Source organism: Mycteria americana, chromosome 6 (assembly GCF_035582795.1).
Source record: "Mycteria americana isolate JAX WOST 10 ecotype Jacksonville Zoo and Gardens chromosome 6, USCA_MyAme_1.0, whole genome shotgun sequence".
Lineage (NCBI taxonomy): Eukaryota > Metazoa > Chordata > Aves > Ciconiiformes > Ciconiidae > Mycteria > Mycteria americana.
Genome location: NC_134370.1, coordinates 35785759 through 35804951, shown reverse-complemented (window position 1 = coordinate 35804951; position 19193 = coordinate 35785759). Strand labels below are relative to the sequence as shown.

The 19193-nt window shown below is 37.7% G+C and overlaps 1 protein-coding gene across 1 annotated transcript in view; it reads right to left on the bottom strand.

Moving 5' to 3' along the window:
• REEP3 (receptor accessory protein 3) overlaps positions 1–19193 on the bottom strand; it is a 40986-nt gene that overhangs the window by 4037 nt on the left and 17756 nt on the right. The window contains exons 2-7 of the mRNA XM_075505304.1: positions 17395–17467; positions 13048–13124; positions 12403–12523; positions 10986–11099; positions 3489–3636; positions 769–920 (exon numbers count right to left, since the gene is read on the bottom strand). Coding sequence (XP_075361419.1) covers positions 769–920; positions 3489–3636; positions 10986–11099; positions 12403–12523; positions 13048–13124; positions 17395–17467 — 685 coding nt within the window. The remainder of the gene's footprint in view (positions 1–768; positions 921–3488; positions 3637–10985; positions 11100–12402; positions 12524–13047; positions 13125–17394; positions 17468–19193) is intronic.

The following is a 19193-nucleotide window of genomic DNA, read 5'->3' as shown; positions in this document are numbered from 1 at the left end:
AAATATAATTTAACAAAGAGTTGAGATCACTTCAGGCAGAAATATTATTTACCTTTCCACTAATCCAATCTAGTAAGCATCTTTAAGTGCGCTTTGGACACTCCAGATTCAGTATGAGAATCTACCTATGATTAAACAAGATACAGTTTCAACATAATTTGGCAAGAAAGGTACGTCTCAACTGTTTTCCCAGAATTACCTAAAAACTTTTATGAGATTCCATAGATACTTATTCTGAAATATCTTTAAATTTTGAGACACATGTAAATACAAAGCACTTTGAATCCTACATGTGATTTTCTCTTTGTGGGTTACAAGTCAAAGTAGGCCATATATCTATGGGAACTAAAAAATTCTGAATCTTCGTTAATCCATTAAACAGCAGATGTTTACGTGCACACAACCAAGACAGGCAAATGCAGGTGACAATACTGCTATATACACCCCTTTCAAAGTGAGCAGTTTCTGGAATTTGGGCTTGGTGGTACCAGAACTAGCATCACAAGCACAGAGTCTATTTCATCTCCTCCTCCCTTTTTCCTCACTTAGTTAATTTCATTCATGTATTTCCCTTAAACACCCCAAAGTACAAAAGCTCCAAGCTTGGATATTGTCACATGCTTCCTTCTCCATTTAGCATTCTACAACCCAGTTATCATTGATAACCCCTCTAAAATTAAGGGAAAAAAAAAAAGATTTCTGCATTATTAAAAATGCCAAGGTGCACTGTTAAAAACAAACTCAATACTTAACTAAGATTATACTTGCCTCTTTACGGCCTTTAATACTTTTCACAGATTTCATGCTCTGAGTTCTTCGAAGGCCTCTCTGAGCAAACATTTCATCCTCTGAATGTGTTCCCTCCATCTCTTCATCTGTTTTATCATCTCCAGGATTTTTTTCCAGTGGAGTTTTGTAACCTTTAAAAAACAGTTTTATAAAAATGTTTAATAATAAGTAGCTGTAACTTTTAGTTTCTAAGAAAGCCATAAGTTTCATCTTCAACACACATCCTTTATTCTTTTAAACAATATGGTCAGTCTGCCAGCTGTTTCAAAACAGTGAGACATCTAGTCTGCCAGGAGCTTGTTACTTATAATTCTGCCATTTGTACGTAACAAGCCACTTCATTCCATAGGTATGTAATGCAACAGTTCCTCAATCGTCAAAAATTAAACCATCAGTCTAGCTACCATCTTCTGCTTTACACTGAACTGCAAAAACCTCAGCGGTCATCTTGAGAAGTACTTAAGGTTTTTGGCTACAATCACCATGGGAGGGGGGTTAGACTAGATGATCTTTAAAGGTCCCTTCCAACCCAAACCATTCTATGATTCTGTGATTCATAGGATCTTTCTTCATACTTGCATACCTCTCTTCATATGTAACACCGAAGTTCCTTTCAGATCGATACAATATCAAAGTACTATTAAGGGTTGTTTAAAGCCTACAATAGGACCAAGATTATTACCAAAGATTCTCACTAGAGGGCGCAAAACTGCTTTAAAACACGTACTGAAGAGATCCTTGGGGTCCAAAAGCCCTGAATCCCCATCACACACTTACCATAAAGCTCCCGAATGTAGTCTGGTTCTTCCCTCCCACCAAGCTCCCCTTTTATAAAGCCATTCCAGAACCTACAAGCTGTAACACTTAGACAACTTTTAGACTCCAAACCCAACTTTATTCATGATCAATGTACATTTCATCCTAAGCCAATATTTTATTTAGGCTTAATTAGGTTATTTTCCTTCCATCATTTCATTTTCTTCCTGAAATTAGAATCTGCTCACCTACTCCACAGCTACTTAAGGCAGCCTTGCTTCTTCTGCCATTCTAGAGGTAACATGTCTCTGCCTCCAATACAGTTTCAATTCATCTTTTTTCAATATGGAAGATTTGAATCGCATCTTTTACTCAGATAGTTTCTGACTAGGGATGTTTGCAGTGACACCAATACTTCCTTATCTCTATTTGTAACACCTCTTCTGATGCATCAAAATCACATTTGCCTTTTTCACAGCAAGCATACTGGCAGCTCAGTCACAATCTACGTCCTTCTACAACTAGGTCTTTTCAACTGATTTGCACAGGAACTCCCACCTCAGATCACAAAAAAATAACATTCTGCTAAATGCAACGAAATATTGCTACATAGTGTTCCTAACTTAATCTGTGGTTTGTTCTTTTTTTAAATCTCTAATGCTGACCAAACTTCAAAGAAAACAGAAGAGGTGTACTACTAGATTTGGGTCCAGGAGTAGAAACAATTAAGTTAAACTAGCCCTAAGAAAGCATTTTGACATGCGAGATTGAATCTCACAATCAGTGGTTATTGACACAGTATAAAACTGTACTTGAGTAATTTTCTTTTAAACAGAATTTTGAGTATCTTCAAGCTATTTCAGATAGATAACTAACGCTCTCTCACTGAGGAATAGCCCCTGCACAACAGCTGCAGTGACATCATACCTAATGCAACACTAGATGAATTCATGGGCTTTCTCTCTGGCCAGTACCCCATCTTTACGCTGACCTGCACAGGATACCTTCTGGGCTCAATTAGCAATTCAGCTTAGGGCCATTCAGGTGGCCATTTATTCCTCAGAAACACCATGGGCTACCATGCAATACCTGGAATTCCTTGTGCTCCACAAGCACCACTCCTCCCCAAAATGGAGGGATGAGAAGAAATAACAGGCTTTGGTGAAAAGAAAATAAACAGACCAGACATATTTCTTGTGTGTGAAATATCAACTGCTTTACATTGTAGCCTAATCATTTAAAAAGGTGCAATTGACAGCCTTCCACTGAAACCCTCCTTCAAGCATCATAGGCTCAAGAGCAAAGTGATGATAATAATAATTAATAATATCATATGTAATATAATAAAATAGTAAGACTAATAACAAAATATCTCTGCAAAAACATATATTGGTCACTGAACACCATCTTTTGAGTGTTGATGTGCATCAGTCCATTATGACAACTTAATGCCTTCATTATTTCTATCACCACAAGCAATTTTACATTTTGAACTATCATTACAGATCTACTGAATTAATTTCCATTAATTTTCTCTTCTTGTATCTCTTTATCCCCATTAATTAATCCATCCCCCCACTAATTATCTCTTCCATAAATTTTTGTGTTTAACTTTTCGTACATTTGTCACAGAAACACCACTTAATCACATATTTTTTTTTACTTCCAACTAAGCTTTACTTTGGCAAGGAATTCTCATTGCTAATTGGCAAAGATAGGAGTAATGAGTACAGTATGAATACACTGTTAGTGGCTGCAATAAGAAAATAATTCAGGGAGCATTTCTCAACTGTCATAATATATCTTGCTCAAGTCAACTCTGTTCAAGTGCACTGGAATTCTTTGAGGCCTTTTCCATTTCTAAATGGGGTAAAAGTATTTCTGCTTTCCCACTTTTGTCCTTGGTGAATTGTTCTTTTAGCTAGAAAAAATAGATACTTTACCTGAAGATTCACTTGCAGAGGCTCTGGTTTTCTTTTTTGCTTCTGGTAATGTCTGATAGGGTCTCTGTCCTACCGGCTCATCTCCTTGTATAGTAGTCAAATCATGCATACTGAAACTTCTCAGTTTCTCAGTTATCGCACCTTGACTCTGAAATACAACAATGGTATCTTTGAAAACAAAGCAGAGGTTTACCTTCGCTGTTCAAGTTGGGTTAAGATGTTTAAGCCCATGCTTCCTTGTTGCACTACAAAATTCATTGAATATAAGCATGCGGTACATTTAAGTTTGCTTTAAGTATTGCTTTTACCCAAGCTTAACTGTATATTGCTCCTAACCAAAAAAGTTACAGATAAGCTAGCAGTTTCATTATAATGTCTTATTTCACTCCTTTAATCTGAGCAAATAAAGGCTTTTTGGGTGTGAGGGAGCGTTTAAAAGAAAAACATCAGAAATGCTCAATTCACTTCAAACATGATATTTCTCTAGCAGTGCTAGGTAGCGTGACAGTGGATTTAACATTTCCGTTTTAAAAAGTGTGGTTGAAGATAAATAAAGATTTCCGCTATTTTATATTTTACCCTCTACAAATTTGAATATGCATAAGAAATGAAAAAAAGTGTTAAAAATACACTCTGTAACATGAACTCAAATAACCGAGAAGCTGGCAGCACTACAAAAGCTCTAGTTGACAGAAACTTGAAACCACAAACCAAAGAGGTCCTGCCTGGACTACAGGCTAGCAGGTTCTCATACTAATGTAGCTTTACTGACATAATACCAACCCAAAATCTACATAATCTACATAAAATCTACATAAAATCTACATCTAGCATTCTACATAGAGGGATAGTTGATCACATTTGAACATTAGTATTCTTTCTCTGATTGTCTTTACATCTTTTCTACATGGGACATACAGAAAGTTCCCCTTTGGAAAGAAGGGTCGTCAAGCAGCTCTTTCATCTTACACCAGATGATGTTATTATTGAAGCATTTAAGCTTAATTTATTGTATAAGCATCTAAAAGGACAAGCACATTACTCAGTGTCATGTTAAAATAACATTTAATTCTTCCCTCTCTGGCATGAGGCAAAAAATAACCGTTTCAGAGGAAGGTTGACAAGCCTGTGCATGAATCCCACTTCGAGCACGGGTTCAAGATTTTGTTTCATTCTTACAAATGAACCTTAAGTAAAATTCCTCCTTTGAGCATTATGTTAGCTAGCAGTAGCAGAAATCCGCGTACAATTCCACACACCTTTCTCTGCAACAGCACCAGCATAAGGCAGTTCTTGCACCACTGGCCACAGCCATTTGTTCCCTCTCTCACGGCAACAACTGTTTGCAGATGGTAGACCAGCACACTAAATTATTCCATGTTAAAAATAGCCATGTAAAGTGAAGAGACAGTACAGTGATACTCCCTAAGCTTGCATGGCCACCAAAGGCGGGGGGAAGTAGCCGAAACCTAATACTCATTTTCTAATGACTAGTCATTAGTACAGCATATAAAGCTAAGACTGTGTGCTACACAGGCAAGAACTACCTATTTTAATTCTTACACCACCATTCATACATTGCTACTAAACAATAGCGAAGAAAGGGTTTCCTATGAGAGAAGAGGGAGCCTTCACTTTTCTAGTTCTTCCTACATACATGTAGGATGACTGAGTTCTCAAGAACCCAACTACAGCTTGCCTTTGAGTTAAAATGCATTACTGACACTGAACAGTCTGTATATAAACTATTGTAGAAACTCTGAAGTTAATTTTATTCCCTAAAATGGCTTATTTAAGGCAGGTCTGTCCTGCCTTAAGGCAGGAATCCTGCCCTTCCACTACTCCAGTTCTTGCTTTGAAAAACATTTGCACAGTAAACCAAATCAGGAACCAGCCATGCCCGAGAACTAACAGTCAGCTGCTAGGACACTAGAGAAAAGAGAACTGGAGAGACAGGACTAGTTCTTTTGACAAGTAACAGCTTACAGTATCTGCTGTAACACATAAGAACGTTGATCAGTCTGCATCCACTGCTTGAAGAGATGCAACTGGAATCAGGTCTCAATCACTGAACACTAATGAACGCATAAAATGGACCCAGTTGGCTCTCAGCAGAATCCATATAAATTCAGCACAACTCCACTCACTAAGCATGGGCAGAATCTACTGTAAAATAGTGACAGAAGCTGGATTTGGCCAGAAACAAAAGTATAGAAAGACACACTTGCATAACAGTTGCACAGCAAGTTCATTCATCATGTGATGTACTACAAAGAGACATAGAAATTGTACAAGATAACATAATTAAGATTATAATAACTAACATGCTAAGAAGAATTCACATTACAAGCTTGCATTTCCTATTCCACTGTAGATATAGAGGACTAAATTCAAGATGGGGACATTCAGCCTTATTTTTCAGTGCAGCTTTTGGATACAGAATTTTATTTTTCAAAAGGGGGGGGGGGTGTCAAACTATGTGCCATAAAACAACATTCTGCCCTTAACCAAACTGCACACTTGATGAGGCTAGAGCTCCTGTGGAGTACTGCCTCATTCAGCAAGGACATAACAGATTCATACAATAGGCCCTTCATTCCAAAAGTACTTGCCAAGATGGAAAGTTTCACTCAAGTTACACACAGCAAATATTAAGACGTTTGAAAGGATACGTATACAAATAAGAGATGCAGCACACATGCCCAAGAGTCACAGTAGGAACGGGGGCTGCACAACCACTGCTGTACTGCACAGTCATGGTCACACATTATACTAATCCTATGCAGATACTCCCTACAGTCCCCCCAGTCTCCTCCTGCCTGAATGCAGTGTCCATCCCACCCCTAGGAAGATCCAGTCTAGACAAATCAAGATTGATTTTTACCTCACACTACTGCATAGACTGGAGAACAAATTTCAAGGTGTTTTGTGTGGGTTTTTTTATTTAAAAAAAAACAAAAAAAACCACACACATCACTGTGCTCATATACAGCACTTAAGATTTAGGAAGATTCTTCCACACCCCACCATGCCCAAAAGCAGCAGATAATTGCCTTCTGCCAAAACAAAGCATTCCATGAGGATCTGCATTACTATCAGCTCAGAAGGAAAGTCTGGCTGAAAAATACTAAATACCCTTTACTGCAGGAAATGTGAGAGTAACATTCACATTTAAAATATTAATGCATTAAGAGCTTTGGTATCTTGTTTGAAAGTTCAGAGAGTTAATAGCCACAGCTTGAAAGCAGGATGTTTGCCTGCAAAACAGAAGGCAGAGCAATCCAATTGCAGGTGGAGCTGAAGGGAGGTCTCCCGCTTCCACACTCAGGCCACGGGTACGGCAGCAGCCGTCACCTCTCCCCAGCCATACACACAGCCCCAAGATGATGCTCACAAGACGGTAGAGCAGTTGCCACACCTGCACTGGTGTCCCATTATTTCAACAGTTCCTATCAGTAAAGAAGAAATACAGTTGGCTGCATCCAGCTCAGAGGCTGCCAACTAAACCACACCACAAAAGATTGAGACACACGCATCTACAATTACAATACAGGTTCAGTGCTCAAATTTCTGTGTAAATGAACATTGAAGAGAGATGAATTGTAAAGTTTGTGTTGTCTTAAACAAAATGCAAGTCTTGAAGAATGAGTCTGCTTATTTATTCAATAGTATTTCCTAAAACATTTAAACACTTTTCAGAGACCACATTCATTACCAGTGACCAACCTGAAGCACTAACTTAATGGGTTTCTAAATCTAGTTTTTGATACATGTAGCCTACTTAAGGAACTCCTTTTGAGACTACTCAGACTCTAGTAAGCTATTAGTATGCCATCTCATCAGCTGACCCTCTATATGAAATGCCCTTCTCTATTTTGTTATTGAGCATGTATTTTTATAGCCTTAAACTTAACCCAGGGACATTGCTGTAAACAGACACCACACAGTACATCTGCCTCAGGGACTCTTTTTTTGTTGTTGTTGTTTAAATTAGACTTGCACCCCCTGAGTGGTCAGGATCACTGAAGAAAGCTGCTTTCCTTCATTGGACAAGTTCTCAAGGGACTGTGTGTCCACAGAGGTGCTTTGAGCTTTGTGGCCACAGAGTTGCAGTGTGCAGCACCCGCATTCCCAGCTGTTCTCTCCCTGATCCGATCCAGGCTGACAGGGAATGACTTCTGTTCCCTCTCAACCTGGAGACGGACTGCTGTCCTGTGAATGACCTCTGCAGCATGCCAGGCAGTCCCAGCAGGGAGGAGGGATGAAAGCAATATTGCTGGTGAGCTGAGCTCCTCATAGTGATACTGGCTGCACGCCACAGCTGGCTGCAAGATACCTCCTTCCTCTGCCATGCTCTGAGTGGGAAGAAGGGGAAGTCTGAGCAAGGCTATTAGAATAATATTCAATCAACAAAGAGGCAGCAGATTCAGGACGACTAGAAGACATGCAGAAACACAGCCCTCAAAATGTATTATTATTTTTTTTACCAAGTAATACTTTACAAATGAACAATACTTCTCTGACCTCATAAAGAAGGACAGTGCATTTCACAGCTTAATTAGCAGCCGTCCTGCACATAGTGATATAGAAACCAGTTTTCTCTAGTAGCTTGAGAAGTCAGAATTTATGTGTTAGCAAAAATTGGAACATAAAGGTAACTAACGTCTCAGAAGATCTGGAAAGCAGATGCATCAAAATACAAGATATAATCGGTGGAACTTAGTGTTGCGGACATAATTTCTACAAATCTATACACTATTGAGCTGAAAGAGCTCCAACAACTTCCCTATCATTAAAGGCATCTTGTTGCTGATTCTTTTATACTCCAAAGAAAATTTAGTCACCTGTAAGAGTCAGCCTAGACCATATTTGATCTCCAAGTCTCCTGAAATCAGGATTTTACACAGGTTTGTTTTCTTAACTTAACATGACAGTAACACAATTTATTTTTCTAATATATGCTATTTAGCAAGTTTTGAAACACTAAATTTTACATGAACAGTTTCTAACTAGTACCAGCTAAAAATATCAGTATAGCTAAAAATATCAGTATAGGAATGTAAGCTACAAGCCATGACTCCTGCCAATTACATTTTAACTTAACTACAGTGGAGCAGGTTTAAATTTCTGTCAAATTTCAGTAGACTGACCTGGCTGGCTACTCCAGCTTCCCCTACAAACTAGCCAAGTAGCTTTTTAATACTAATCCCATATTCCTTTGACAGCCCTTGGAGAAAACCACTCTTTCCCACACTTGACCTTGAAAATATTCCAGAGAGTTTCCAAGCAATTTTACCACCTTCCTAAAGTCAGCATAAGTAGACATCATAGCGTCTTTTGCTTGGGCACTTTAGTGAACAGAAGCTTTCTTTGGACCTCCTCTTGTGTTTAACCTCCCACATTCTCTGCTCCTAATTTGAGATCCGATATGTCAATAAGCATGCCTGCTCCTTCAAAAAAAAAAAAAAAGTGATGAAAGTGGGTCTCCTTCCCATCAAAACTGATCCCACTAACAGGATTCCATTCCTGAAATCCTATAGCATGCTCCACCAGTTCATGCTAAAGGGATAATCTTTTCACCTGCTGGAGGCAGCAGTCAACTCTTGAAAAACAGGGAACAGAATCAAGAACACATACATTGTCTCCATTTGCTTGTATGGAGCAGTCACGCTCAGCTTTTAGGAATGACAAACTGAAGAGAGGTTTAACATGCCAAAACAAAGATTTTCAGAGTCTCTTCTTTCATACTGTTTAAAAATCATGTCTATTTTAGGTCTCCGATATTGTGGTGGTTGTTCTGCTCCAGCATCTCATCTGCACTGAACTAATTCTGTACAAATATTCATGAGCATGTTTAACAAGTTTTAACAAATAGAGCAGGCATCTTGCCAGTCACAGCTGAATAGCAACAAAATCTAAACACAGACATTTAGGAAAAAGTTATTCCTTATTTCAGAAGAAAGTGGGAGGAGATATTTGTGTTACAATATTTCTGTAACACCATAACAATTAACAAGGAAATATCCAACCTTAGCCAGACAGCCAGACATAAGGAAAACACACAGAGCCCAAGTACCATTACAGGTGCATACTGTAATAAATTATGATTTGCTGTTTGGCAAAGAATTTGCACTTTAGCATTTAGCGTAGTTCTTAAACTTTTTCCCAGTAGAGTACTTTGAGGTTTTGTTTGTTGTGGGGATTTGTTTTTGTTTTAAAAACCTATTTTCACTCTGGATACTTTCATTCGTTTAGAGGTGTACTCTATTTAATTTATCTCATGCCTCAAGGCAATACTAAGAATTTGAATAACAAAAAAAGAATCAGTGATCAAACTGAATCACATTCTCAGTATTTCAGGCTCATTATGTCCACATTTTACAATAAAAATTATACTTTTTACACTACCACCCACATATATCTTTAAAAAAAGAGAGAAAATGAACAAACAAGAGATGCATGACTATTTTTCCAAACCTTTTTGAGATAGCATTTGAAAATGCAGTTTTTAGAAATGTCTTTGATTTATAAAGCAAGAAGTTCACATACAAGCACAGAAATTTAACTTAATGCTAGCTGTACCTACTTAACTTTGACAGCCAGGGATCTCTACATTGCTTTCTGTTATCTACTAACAGTGTTCAGGTTTCCAGTCCTGTTACTATGAACACAGCAGTTTCATTTATTCCCAGGAAGAAATATTAATCCTGATCACCTTAAAACTATCATTTAACTAGGACACAGACATCTTTCCACACTTTTTTTGTGTTTTGCTTTAAACAATTATTAGGTAGGATACACATGGCCTGAACTTGTAGTCCTTTTGGTGGGCCACAAGTTGCTTAGAATCTTACTTATAAGCTTGTATTTTGTTCTCCTAGACCTAGAACCTTCTGAAATTCAACTGAAGGTCATGAGTTTTGTAGGAACATAAATTGGGAACAACTACAGGTTACTTCATGATTTAATGGAAATACATGACAAAGCAAGAGTATGCTAAACAGCTATATGCAAGCTTATGCTTAGTGTATTAATTTAACAATTCCATCAACAAGTTGCAAACAAGTTAATTGTGTCAAGATAACTTTTATCTGTGGTAGTAATCTTTCATGCCTTACTTCATACGTGGAGTTACCTCAAGTTGATTGGAGAAAGACAGCAGAAAAGCCAGAAATCCTTTAAATAGTTTGTTTACCAACAAGAAAGCACAGCAGAGACAGAAAAGAAACAATGGTCATCTTTACCAAAAGCCTGCATGGTATCTTTTGAATTACAGTAAACTGATCCCCATCATCCAAGAAATAACTACAAGCCATCTTAAACAAACAAACATAGTACAAGGACAACTAGAGTGCTGCAACCCTTAAATTGTGTTCCAGGTTTTCCATACGTTTGCAGAATTAATCTTTTTATTTAACAATGGCAAATCCTCAGTAGAATTACACTGTTCTATAAGTATACCATGGACAAAAGCAATTAATGCAAGCAGAAAGTTACCTTTACAGCTGCTGTCACTGCAGCACTTGCTGCGAAATTCAACCCTTGCCTTCCAAAATTCACCATTGTCTCATAGCCTCTTTCTTTGGCCTGTACAATATACTCGTCAATCTCCTAAAAGGAAAACATATTTAAATTTTAGAGAGCTGTGCATAAGAGAGTCACATTACCCCACAGTATTATTTTTCCATCAATAAAGGAAGACAGAAGAAATCTTTAAGAAAATATTTAATGGGAAAATTACTCCTGCCTTAGTATACTGATATTTCATTCACTTATACTCTCTCTCATTTAAAAAAGGATTATGTCTTGTCAAACAAGAAGATAAAATAGATAACTTCTGTTCAGCTCAGAAACATTGCAGTTACATAGCAAGTTCCTTACAGAGAGTAAGCTTAGCTTGTCAGACAAAAGCTGTTCAAGAAATAACATGCTTAAGATGAAATCAGAGAGCTCCTTAGAAAGGTAGAGTCGGCTCACAGAGAACTTCTGAAGCCAGAGCTTTGACATAGTTAAGTACCAAGGACAATACAGTCATGACATTTATCCCCAGCTGTGGTAAACGCCTGGAGTTGGAGATAGAGGCTTCAAGGTAGATCGCAACAGCTAGGAAACTACGGGAGGAAATCCCTTTAGCTTATGAAGTTGCAAACAGTTTATAGTTCAACCTTCAGAAGGTCAAGATCACCTTAGTGTTCATATCAGTGGCAATCATGTCAGCTACCTGTTTTGCCTAATAAAGGCCAAGCCCAGCACTGACCTTTCTGAATGCTATTTTCTGTACTGTGAGATTTTTCAGTGGTAGTCTTCACACCTTTGCTAATCACTCTTTCCACACACCCAAATAGAATACTGAAAAAGAGCTAAGCAGATCTGTGGCCCTGTAATACTTTGGCTAAAGCTAAATATCCCTTAGCTATGTTCTGTTTGGGTATTTTCTGTTGCAGACTGGTCTTCCCTTAAACTTCAGTAGAAAGTATCTCCTCTTATCTTTTCAGTTTCCACACCAGAAAAGTCAGATGTCATTCATCCTGAGAAGTTTTATTACTACATTAGGCTAGAAAAAATGGTAACATGAAGAGCTGTTGCTAAAACTGCATTCATGCTTCTGCACATGTTCTTCCAGTAGAAAGTCCAACTGCATCACTTCCACTCAGCTGGGATCCCCAAAGTGCACCAAGTAGACCTGAGACACGAGGCTATCTCATGTCAATAGAAAGTAGCACATTGTCTGCTCATGCAAGTTAAACAGAAGCATATATTTGGACAGTCATATGGACTTGCCTCTTCTAGTTCATACTGCCTGGCAAACCAGTAACACACTGATCTGCTTTTACCATGTATCTAGCAACACTTAGTATTTCAGCATGTGGTATTTCCATATTAGGCATTAAAAATATGATAAGTTACTTCTTACCCTTTCTTTAGAAGAAAGAAGTGGGTGAAGAAATTTTCTGTAGATTAAACTTGCCCCTCTAGTATATGGGGAAAGAAGCCAAACAACAAAAGCTATCTTCAGTTCATAGTACAGTGGAAACCTACAGACAAGTTAAAGGTTACATGAAATCAACAACTGTAGTAAGAAAATGCACAGTAATTAATCATCATGAAGAGATCACTTCAAAAAACACAATTACATATTAGCATATAGGATTCTTCACATACAATAAGTTATATTTGACAAAAATTAAACAAGTTATAGAACTATGGATTTAATTTTTTAATTGACTGTACTGTCATTTAAGAAATGGAAAGTTAGTATACTTGCTTTGCATTATACATTCCTGCACAGAGAAATTACAGTCCATCCTTTTAAGAGTTCCATTCCCCTATTCAGTTTCTACAGTAAAGGTGGAAGTTTTATAGTCCCTACTTCAAGTGACAGTGTACAGCAAGCTTGAAAACAGATGTTATTCTTGACATACAAGACAAGATCTTTTCCTGAAAAAAAAAAATACTATCAACAAGCACAACTTCTTTATAAAAATTAAGTCATTACAAATCAAAGAACATCAGAAACAAATATAGTTTCATACAGATTTTATAAAAAGCAGGCTCTTACCAAGAGACTGTTAGGTCAGTTATTGTTTCAGTAACTGTATAAAGAGCAAACACAATCCAATACATCATCCAGCGAACCTGAAAATTAAAACACCATCTTCAGTAAGAATTTTGATTTCACCTTTCACAGAATACACTATACACTGTACAGACAGTTCAGAGCTGTCAAAGCAAGACATTCTACAGTATCTCAGTCCGCATCAACTGGGTTTCAAGTGAAATTATATGAAGGTCCTAAGGGTTTTCTGTTCATAAGTAGAACTGGTGGCAGCTGCAACAAGCTAAATTAAATGGCTGGGTCACCAGGGTCACAGCCTCACCTAGGCTGGCTTCACAGATTTGGTTCTGCCTCTAGAAAGCTTTAGTGATAAGAAAAAAACATTGCAAAGAGTCAGTAGATTATCGTAAGTATGAAATGCAATTCCCACTATAGCACTAAAGGATATTTCACTCTCTTCCACACTCATCCATATGTTAATACCACAAATACAAAAGTCAACATTAGTAAGTCAGATAGCCCTTGCTTTCATTTCACAATATACATTAATCAGCTATACTTTGCGGTTACGTTCTACATGTGTGCTTAGCATTATGATATTAACACCGGGGCAAGGCAGGAAAAAAAAAAAAGGCATTTTCATGGAAATTTAATTCTATTCATATGCCAAGAACTACAAAATTATTGTAATAAAAGAGCTCACATGTAAGCATCTTAATGCTTCAAGGGTTTATATCTATATACTTTTAAGATTTACACTATACATCATTGTTTTGAAATCAGACAATGCTCTTAAAATATAAGTTTTAGTTCTGTTTTCTAATAGTTACCTAAATCTCTCATTTATCTTGAACATTTGTTCAGATTTGGTTGTCTAAACTGATTACATCTTTCAGAATAAATATTATAGAAGTAGCTCCATGCATTTGTCTTCTCTAAAATGCATTGCATTTGGCCACTGATATTTCCAAAATAGGTCAGTGCAAACCACCACTGGCTATTCAGACTAACTGAATGCCCACATGTTCTTTAAATCCCAACACTATCTATGCTAGAAAAAAACCAAAACAGTTTAAAAAACAAAGAGAAGAAAAGCATTACCCGCAACCAGATTCAGTAGCCTCATTTCATTTGCAATATACAGACTACTAACTCTTCTGGTATACCCACAAAGCATTAGACACCACATCTGTTCGACACTAGCTCAAGTCGAACTCATGGTACCCTCTTTCAAAAGGAGGAACAGATATACTTTCCTACAGAGGACATGGCTTAGACTTAATCTTCACTTTTAAAGGAATATTTTTTTTGAAACAGACTTAAATAAGTACTCAAAGCCTAATGCTATATACTGCTGCCTATTTCATAGCTGTACATTATGCTTTAAAACCACTTCCTTTATCACAACTTGAGACCCATTCACATTAAATGCTTTTCTGCATTTCAATTTGAAAAGAAACTCAGTCATATGATGACATTCTTCATTTCAGTCTCTCAGAGGATTTAGGTATTTCAGGCTTGAATAAGCTAAGACAAACGTACACAACAGCTGAAGTCATCTCTGACAGGTCACGTGACATTTAGAATGCTGACCTTTCCATGAACCAGCCTCAACACCTGAATAAAAATAAAATTAACATCCACCTTTGCCCCATCAACCTAAGCATGATGCAATGCTATTTTTAAGACACCATGCAAGACTGAATTTTTTTCCACTATATTTTACCCAGGCTATTCATTCTTTAATCAACATCTATTTATCCAATTAGGAACAACATTAGAAGTGAAGTTTCTCTTGGGCTGCTAGGAACAGTAAGAAATGCTCTGCAAGAAGGGCACATGAGATCTGCCAGGAGTCCTGCTGAGGCCTGGGCAAAGATCCTCAAAAACACAGGTCAAATTATATTCTAGTACAACTAATGCATTAGGTACCAAAAGTATCCTGGACAAATGAACCCGAGTGACTTACAATAGTTTTCATATCAGAAAAAAACCCCACCAACCAGGAAAAACGGAAGGTCATATTTAACACTGCCCAAAAGACCATCATCCACTTAACTCTTAAAGATGAAGATACAGAAGCTTTGATTGAGTTTTGCTTTTTATGTTAAAACAGTGATTACAGATTTGTTTTGTTGAGCTTTTTTTTCTACCACTCAAGTGTTAAGTTCATCTTTGTTGGCTTTGGCTGAAGCACATCCTTTCAAATCAGAATCTTGAAGCCAGGATTTGAGAAGACTGATAGTTCGGACTTCTAAACTGTTTCAGATGCTTATTACAAGCACTTTGGTGTAACACAGTGAAAAAACTCAAAGATCTTTGTCAATTCCATTAAACTAGAGTAATTACAAGAACAAGTAAAGAACAACAAATATTTCTGGAACAAATTTTCCAGAAATAATTTTTTAACAATTTGCTGCATCATGACCTACACAGCAAGTCAAGATGTCTGTACTTTCTGTTTCTTTGTTTTTTAGTGGTAGCAGCAGTGGCTAGGTCAAAAATTTCACTGTTATAAAGCTCTTACAATCCAATCCAGCAAACAAAAACAGACAGCTCCTGAGCCACACACAACCCTAGAAACAAAGTTGTGCTTGGGCCATATTATGACTGGCAGGAGAGCTGTGCCATTTGGAAGGCTGCAGTTAAACCTACACCCTCTCCATGAAAGAAAGAGAGCCAGCTGGGAAGATGAAAGCCATGGATCGTCCCAAAGATCTGTCTGGACAGTCCACCCAACCAGCAACGGAGTGGTAATTCACTGATGAATCAACGTCATTCCCTGCTCATGAAAGAGTCACTGTGACGGATCTCATTCATCTCAGCCCCATGAACATTTTGTTCGCAACTGCAAATTCAGGGACTGGTCAAGGACCACAGGTGACTGAAAAGCAATGTTTTCAAACTAAATGAAAATATACAATTGGAAAAAATACGGTTAGAGGCCCTAAGGGTCTTGTGAAAGTGACAGGCGTCTCTAAAAAAGGTTGCCCAAGAACAGACAGCTAAGTCATAGCTAATTGGACAACTGAGATAAGTCAAAATCTCAGCATTCTATAAACATTACTTTTCTTTTTCTAGAAGACATATTGCAAGAGGCAACGGTAACCTCAAAGTGATTTATTGTGTTAGAGTTCAAAACTGCTATCTTCTACCTAGCCTGTAGATCCCTTTTGAGGAAGCATGGAGGAAAAGCAGATTATAAATTCTTTGCATTATACACTTTCCTGACAGGGTAAAGTAAGCATGAGACAGAGGAAATTCTTCTCTTATTTTTGATGATTTTTCCTCCCAGAAGCTTAGCTCTGGCAGGCACTAGCTCTACGTGCACAAAGAAGTTCTAATCTGCTTGTACACAGAAATAAGTATGAATATGATGTCCACTTTGGAGCCTTGATGGAGTGATCAGAGTAAATGTAAGACATACAAGGGGAGGAACAACTACTGCATCCTACTACTACAACCAAGTACAGAGTGGAGACATCACACATCCAGACAGCAGCATTAGGTCACAGCTACAGCTGCTGAATTAAAGTAACTGATGGCACTGACTCCATCCAGTATAGGTTAGTTCCTGAAATCAAGTTAAGCTGCCTCTTAAAACAGGGAAGTAACTCAGCGACCAAAGCTCCTTGTGACTGCAACTGGGTAACATTCTTGTGGTAATCGTCATTGCTTACACTGAAAAGTAAATAATTTAACAGATTAATTCTAAACTGCAGTAACTACAGTAATTGTGTTTTTCTCCATCTTATTCTGTCTGTTCTGCTTCTTTCCTCTACACATCACCTTAACCAAATCTTTTCCTTCCCTGGTTACATTTTTCCTCCTCTTTGAAGAACAACAGATTAATCAGAGCTACCCTTTTCTCAGGTAGATTTTGAATCCCCTCTTGAGCACCATACAATGACAATTAAACTGCTGCTGCAGTTCAAGTGGTCACTGAAAATCAATTTGTCATTGCTTATACTACAAGCATTGGTAGAATTAGGAAGCCTTTTTTCTACCCCCTTCCCGAAAGCACATTATTTTGGGCACTTCACCAAAACACAGCCAACACTCCAATGTTTAAACAACAATGTTTAAAAATCCTCCTAAAAATATCTATATACAGCATAGCGTGTTGGACACGTTTCAGTAAAGTCTATGAAAAGTCTGAGAAACCTTAAGTTTAGCTCTCAAAAAAAAAAAAAATCACAGCATTACCACTACAGTCACACAGGTGTTGTATCTAATACTAAGATAGTCGAATCAAGCTTTCATATGATTTTTTGCACTGCATAATGAAAATTTCACAGTTGTATGTCCGCAGAGGCATTTAATTAAGCAATTAAAAGGAATGCAACTTACATATTCCTTCACATTTTTTGTCTTCACAGCTTTGTATGAGTAATATGCAGGATACAGCATCCCAAACACCAGCCTATTAGAAAATAAAAAGAGCTTTCAGAATCTATTATACTGTATACGACAAAACAGTGACAATACATCATCACAATGTTATAGGTTGCTTGGAGGAAGTTTAGCAACACAAAAATAGAGCAACATGAACAGAAAAGGCTGTATGCCCTGAAGACAAACGATTTCATAAGACTGCCTCTAATAGATAATGTAAAACTAGTAGCTCTTCTGGTTCAGCTACAAGTAAAACCAGTCCTGCAGTCTGTCCATACCAAAAGACTGTTTCTGCATTGGCAGTGCTATTACACTTAAAGAGCTTCTAACAACTATCAGTAGGTAATCAGAATCATCTACTTTTATCAGATTACCAGAAGATTCTTCAAAAGTAATTTTAAGGCAACAAGATGAGTTACATAATTTCATCTCTGTTTGCTAGAACTCTGCAACAGCAACACACAGAAATGGAGGCAAGTGGGAATTAATCCAGTTTTGCTCAGCCAGCCAGTTTCTGCTCAAATTCATCAAAAGTAAGGTTCAGAGCAGGGTGAGAGGGTGCTAAGCAATCCGTGCTGAGAGCAGGATCAGAAAAACACAAGTTTGTAACAACACAGCATTTTGTAGTAAGAGTGTTGGCCGCAGACTAGTGGAACAGTTCTTTATGACAAACTGAACAGCAGTAATTGCCATCTCTTTGACAAATGCAAGAGCTCCATACTTCTATTTCACCAGCTTGTTACACTTTGTAAAGTCAAGCAGTTGCCTGCCCTTGGTTCCAGCTGGCCTAAAGCAGCAATTACAGAAAAGTCTGGCTACATCTCTGCAGCATCACTTACAACTTGCTCCAGCTGGTTATGTGGGAGAAATTTACACTTGTAGGGATATCCAGAGACCTTCTAAGAAAGTTCAGAACTCTTAAGTAATTTAACTTCTCACAGTTCGGCGAAGGAAGATGCATCACGTGGTTTTTTTTAATAAAAGTCCAACTGGGACAGATCTGGCATGTAAGATTAACTCAAATGGCCAAAGTTTACCAAAGTAAAAAATCAACTAAAAGTTAAGGTTTTATAGCTGTGTCAGGTAGATTTAAATAAGTGGTTCTACCTACAGAGCCACTGCAGAAGACTGCAGGACACTAGCAAGCTTTACTTTACTGTTAGACCCAGGAAAGAATTCTAAGAACTTGTAGGCCAATTTACTTTTTTTTTTAAGCAACTACTCCAAGAGCCTTCATCTTCTACAAGTTATTTGCAGAAGACTACCACAGAACTTTCCTAGTATACAAGGCATCAATGTAAGTTTGAATTCAATCAGTTTGATATACACCATCTTCCAAGCTACACTCTGATATGAAGGCAGAAGTCTTCTGCTTGGTAGGAAGCCAATTTAGATTACTGAAGTCACCTCCAACAGTTTTTAACAGTTAACATATAGTAGTACATCAGTGAAAAAAAAATATGGAATTGTTAACAGCAAAGGTGAGATACTTTCTTCAACATCACAGATAACAGAGAGAGGGTCTCTCTGTTATCTCTGTAATCTCTGACCATTGTCTCTCTTGACTGAGTAGCACAGCAAGAGAATGGGCCTGGCTCTTGTAACCTCCAAAAAGTTACGTAAGATTGCTAATAAGTCCCCCCAAAGCCTTCTCTTTTCTGGCTGAACAAGCCCAGTTCATTCATACTCTCCTCACAAGTCATGTGCTGTGATGATCTTGGTGGCCTCCACTGAACTTTGTCAAAATAAATTAA